We start from the raw sequence: 5,534 nt of genomic DNA, 5'->3' as shown, positions 1-5,534 counted from the left end.
CGAAAAACTTTGAGGCGATGTAATAAAAGTTTTGCTTTAATAATAATAAATAGTTTACCAACAATAAACACAAGTCGCTTAATGGATTTTTTAACATCTAAATTCTCTACCTGTAGTTCTTTATATGGGTATTTAACTTTTCCTCACGCTAAACCGTGCAATTGAGCTTTTACAAAATGCTTGATTCAACTATTCGATATTATTGCTTTATTATGATTTTTAGGATCTTTTGTTAATTTTAATGGTATTTCGAGTTGCCTTCTAGATGCAGTACACAGACCCCCAATTTATTAAAACATGACCGTTATTCAAAGAAAGATTCGGCCAATTATGCGGCTCTGTACAAATATGCATCAAGATTCAAATCTTACTAGTTTCGCTTTTAGTCATTCAACATGACAGAATCACACAATCACATAACACCACAGAATCGTACTGACTACCTATGTATGTAATATTATACTCATGATCGATGACATAGATTTACAGACACATGACATTTTGTAGGGAAGGAGCGAATATAAAGACAGGAGACGAAAAATTAAAAGAAGTGGTTGATTTTGGATATCTAGGAAGTCAGATAAGTCAGGACGGAAGGAGTAGTAGGGATATAAAGCAGAGGACAGCGCTGGGTCGCGAATGATTAATTTAGAAATTCGAAAAAGGTGGTTAAAGGTGTATGTTTGGAGTGCGGCGTTGTACGGGTGCGTAACATGGACAGTGGGGGCGGCGGAAAAGAAAAGGTTAGAAGCGTTTGAAAAGTGGTGTTATAGGCGAATGATGAGGATAACGAGGATATAAAAGGTTAGAATTAAATAAGTATTAGAAAGAATAGGAGAAGAGAGGACTCTATGGAAGTCAATAAGAAATAGGCGAGATAGGTTGGTAGGACACCTTCTTAGGCATAAAGGTCTAGTCAGAGACATATTAGAGCCANTCCAACGCATAAATTGACCTTTTAGCGAACAAAATAGTACAAGGTACTTAAAAGAAGTAAACGAATATCGAAAAAAAAAATAGTAATAATGAAATCGAAAGACTTTTCTGTATCAAGGAGGATTACTGTTGTTGTTTAGCCTTGGTTGAGGGCTTTTACCACGAAAGAGGTGACTTTGGCGAGTTGATGAGTAGTGGAATAGTGTTGTCTATCTTCTAGTTCGACTTGCAGTTGCTGAAAGAGTATTGCTTCCATAGTTAGTGGATAGAAGAATTTCGTCGATCGGGTTTGGTCTGAACTGGTTTTCAATGTGGTTGGCTATGAATTCTGCTTTTTCTTCATGGTAATAGCAAATGTGTTGTCTTTGTTTAGGGTGTCGATATCGTTGCTTTTTTTCTTTTTTTGTCGAGCGAATATAGAGAGACACCGGATTTTTCAGCTTCATCCAGTCTTTCATTGTGTGTTGTAGAAGTCTTTTAGTCGAGATTTTATTTCGTCGGATAGCTTGTTAAGGGTTTGCTTATCCTGTGGATTGTAGGTTCAAACGTAGTTTTGCCTTGCCTTGTTCTTATCTTTTATAATGTCGATAATGTCACTAGGGATTGTAAATAGCACCTTCTGGTCCTCCTTCTATCCAGGTTGGTTAAAGATGGATAGATTTGTAGACGATGTAGGGGGGCAATAGTTCTCCTGCTGCACTTATAGTCATCATAACTCATGTGCTAGTTTTACTAGTCAATAATTCTTTCAACCCTTTTAGATTCTCGACGACAAAGTACTTTTGCTTTCCCAGGCTAATGAGTTATATTAGTCTCATCGTAGTTCAGTATATTAGAACTGGAGACATCCTTCATGGTTTCAGATACATTATTAAAAAAATCTTGGACAATTTCTTTAGTCACGTTCGCTCGACACCTATTGATATTCTGAGAAAAACGCTCGGTTAAAATCTCGTTTGTTACCAGAAATGAGTAAAACCACTCCACTTCGGGCATGTTATCCTTAAAACAATTTATTGTAGGTCCTTACCTACCAAAATATTTTTTAATCAGACCCCGTATGTTATTTCGGGTCATGGGAAAACCCCATTCTCTAAATATTGTAATTTCTTCGGCAATCAGTTTTTCATCTGCATTGCAGAGAGCTGTTTGTGCTCCTTGGTTTCCTGTTTTATCATTGAATGTTGACTTTGGTATTTTATAGCATTCTGCTGCTTGTCTTATGCTCCTTCTTCTGTTCTGTATGTCCAATAATGCTTTTTCCAAATCTTCCTATGAGTAGCTCATAAATTGAGCACCTATTTCTTTTTATAAGTTCTCACCATTTTGTCCGGATTCACCCCACTTGTGGACAATTTTTTATTCAAGTGTATTTTACTAAAAAACAGGACGATAAATTTATTTTTTTTTTTGGAAATGTATTTTACCAAAAGGATAGGCAACATGTTACTAGAAGCAGAAATCTTATATCCCTACTAAAATTTGCGCTATAGAAGTTTGTTTGGGAACGTTTTAAAAATACGAAAAAAAAGTAACTCTTAAAAGGCACCCCTGCATGTCGTAAATTGAAATATTCCCAACAAACAACCACACCTAGCCGATGTTTGTCTACTACTGAAACGACAGTAACGCGTGATGTAGTTATTAATCGGAATATTTTGGACATCTTGGCGAGAGTTGTAGAAATACAACGAGTGACCGACTTCGCCTCGCCAGTCCGAAATCACCACAAGTGACCGTACTTTTATCCTTATAAATTAGGAAATACAGTAGATATGTATAATTACCAAGCGTTCTCAAAACCCAAATAAATTTCGTAAAAGGTTAGTACTCATTTGGCTCTAGCGTTAGCGTATGAACGTCCTTCAAAAATAGAAAGCGGAGATTCCCCAAGTAACAAACAACTGTCGCGGCAAAAATGAGCCTAGCGCAATGAATGCGTTCTAAAATTGGGCGATATCTTTTTCTTATGAATCTGTTCAAATCTTGATAATTTATTTGCATAATTCATGTATGTTCTTGAATTAATGTCTAACTTAAACTGATGAAACACAAGATTAAAATTTTTTTAAAAAATTTGTAATAAATATCAGGCTCCTCCTGTCCGTGGCATTTGGTCAGTTCTGTCACAATACTGTTAGATTATAAGAAATTAATATTCAGGACGTAAAAATACACGGATAGGAACCGTTTAAATTCTATATGTTCAATAATTGTATAATTGATAGAATATTAAGAAAACTTAAAAACAAATGATCAAATGACCAAATTATATCTTCTAGAAAGTACTAATATAAGGTTCGATTTTTTCTTATTGAGAGCNTAAGCCATTATTTCTCGTAAAAAAATGGTGATTTTGGGTTATCCCTAAGAGATGGACATATACAATCCCGGACTTTTTTGTAGACCTTTTTAAGTAGTACAATACTGTAGTACATTATTTTGATCTATCTCGTAGGGTTCAGCCATCTAAGCGCAAAGAATGTGTTTATTTACGACATCACATTACAAACCTCTAAAATTATCAGTGTTTCTCAACTATATTATGCATGTATTATACATACAAACCTTCCTCCTGAATTACTCTATCTATTAAAAAAGACCGCATTAAAATCAATTGCGTAGTTTTACAGATCTAAACATACATAGGGACAGACAGCGGGGGAAATGCGTTGCACGATTTCGTTACATAGCAACTCGCATGAAACGAACTTACCCTAGGGTGCGCAAGGAAGTTTCACTTCAAAAATGAATAGAATCTTTTAATGATAGTATTATGTCAATATTTACAATTCGATTTAAAGACACACTTATCAAAGAAAAATAAAAAAATTCACTTACATTGAACTGCGTTTTAGCGTTTCTGCAGGCGTGACTTAGATGTATTCCGAAGACTAGGATCGACAATTCCCCAATCTCCGTAACGTAGTCCCACCATAACGGCTTACATGCTACGTAATTCATATTATCTGAAATGACTCCTTTGTAAAGGAGGTCGAAGTTTTCGTAATGAAAGTTCAGCGAAATGGCTACGTAGGCAGCCATGTAGACAAAAACGGCCAAAACCATAATGAGAAGGTACTTGAGCAGATCTGTATCTTTTACCACCCATCGGTGTGCCTTTCTCGTTCGAAATTCGATTAAGTGACGGTAAAGTTTTAGAACTATGGCACCATAACAAATAATAAAACCCAATTCTCGAGCCCAGGATAATAGAATGCATTGGAGAATGGAAGGATTGAAGTAATCGATGACAACCTGTAAAAATTTTCAGTATTTAAAAGCCTTTTGAAAAAGGCACATGTTTAATAAAAATCGATAAGGTTATTTCGAGGTTTTATCGTCAAACATTCTTTAATAATAAAGAACAAATAAATAGCACGTGCTAATCATGCACAAACATTTATTTAAATTTGTCTGACACCTGTTTCGACTTTTACGTGGGGTTACTAGGTAATTACAAAACGGTAAAAGTCTTTTGTCTTTTGTCACATTTCTACTATGATAGGGAAATCCTTAAGATCTAGTTGATCCTTTATTTTAGGGATGGAGACTTTCTGTATCTGTCTGATAATAATACGATACTTCAACATCATTAAAGACAGCACAACTGTAGGGATAGATATACAGGGGCAAAAGATTAGTATGCTTAGATTTGCAGATGATATAGCTTTAAATAAAATGGGAGCAGTACTAACAAAACAGTACTGGGAAGAAAAAGTAGGGAAAGAACGAATATAAAGTTAGAAGACGAAAAATTAGAACGAGTGGCAGATTTTAGATATTCAGGAAGCCAGATAAGTGAGGATGGAAGGAGTAGTAGGGATATAAAGCAGAGGATAGCGCAGGGTCGTGTCGCCTTTAATAAAGAAAAGTCACTTCTATGTTGGCGAACGGTGAATTTAGAAATTCGGAAAAGGTTGTTAAAGGTGCATGTTTGGAGCGCGGCGTTGTATGGGTGCGAAACATGGACAGTGGGCGCGGCGAAAAAGAAAAGGTTAGAAGCTTTGGAAATGTGGTATTATAGGCGAATGATGAGGATAGAACAGGTTAGAAATGAAGAGGTATTAGAGAGAATAGGAGAACAGAGGACTCTATGGAAGTCAATAAAAAATAGGCGAGATAGGTTGGTAGGACACCTTCTCAGACAGGAAGGTCTAGTCAGAGACATATTAGAGGCAGAAACAGGAGTTAGGAGGGGTAGAGGTGGACCTAGATGAGATTACTGTTCGCAAATAGTTAAGGATGTGGGATATTATAATTTTAGGGAAATGCGTTCCTGAGCTAAACGATAGGAAAGAGTGGAATAGGCGATGATGATGAAGGTTAGAAATGAAAAGGTATTAGAGAGAATAGGAGAATAGAGGACTCTATGGAAGTCAATATAAAATAGGCGAGATAGGTTGGTAGGACACCTTCTCAGACAGGAAGGTCTAGTCAGAGCCATATTAGAGGCAGAAACAGGAGTTAGGAGGGGTAGAGGTGGACATAGATTAGATTACTGTTCGCAAATAGTTAAGGATGTGGGTTGTTCTAGTTTTAGGGAAATGCGAAGTTTAGCTCAGGATAGGAAAGAGTGGAGGTACGTGTCCAACCAG

The 5,534-nt window shown here is 36.3% G+C and overlaps 1 protein-coding gene across 1 annotated transcript in view; it reads right to left on the bottom strand.

The window, feature by feature from the left end:
- The window catches only part of LOC108744730 (probable G-protein coupled receptor 158), a 378,923-nt gene that overhangs the window by 106,200 nt on the left and 267,189 nt on the right, over positions 1-5,534 (bottom strand). The window contains exon 7 of the mRNA XM_025974263.1: positions 3,778-4,194. Within this exon, the coding sequence (XP_025830048.1) occupies positions 3,778-4,194 (417 nt within the window). The remainder of the gene's footprint in view (positions 1-3,777; positions 4,195-5,534) is intronic.

The sequence above is a fragment of the Agrilus planipennis genome, unplaced genomic scaffold, assembly GCF_000699045.2.
Source record: "Agrilus planipennis isolate EAB-ADULT unplaced genomic scaffold, Apla_2.0 scaffold46, whole genome shotgun sequence".
NCBI classification, from domain to species: Eukaryota; Metazoa; Arthropoda; class Insecta; order Coleoptera; family Buprestidae; genus Agrilus; species Agrilus planipennis.
This window is presented reverse-complemented; position numbering and strand designations above follow the sequence as displayed.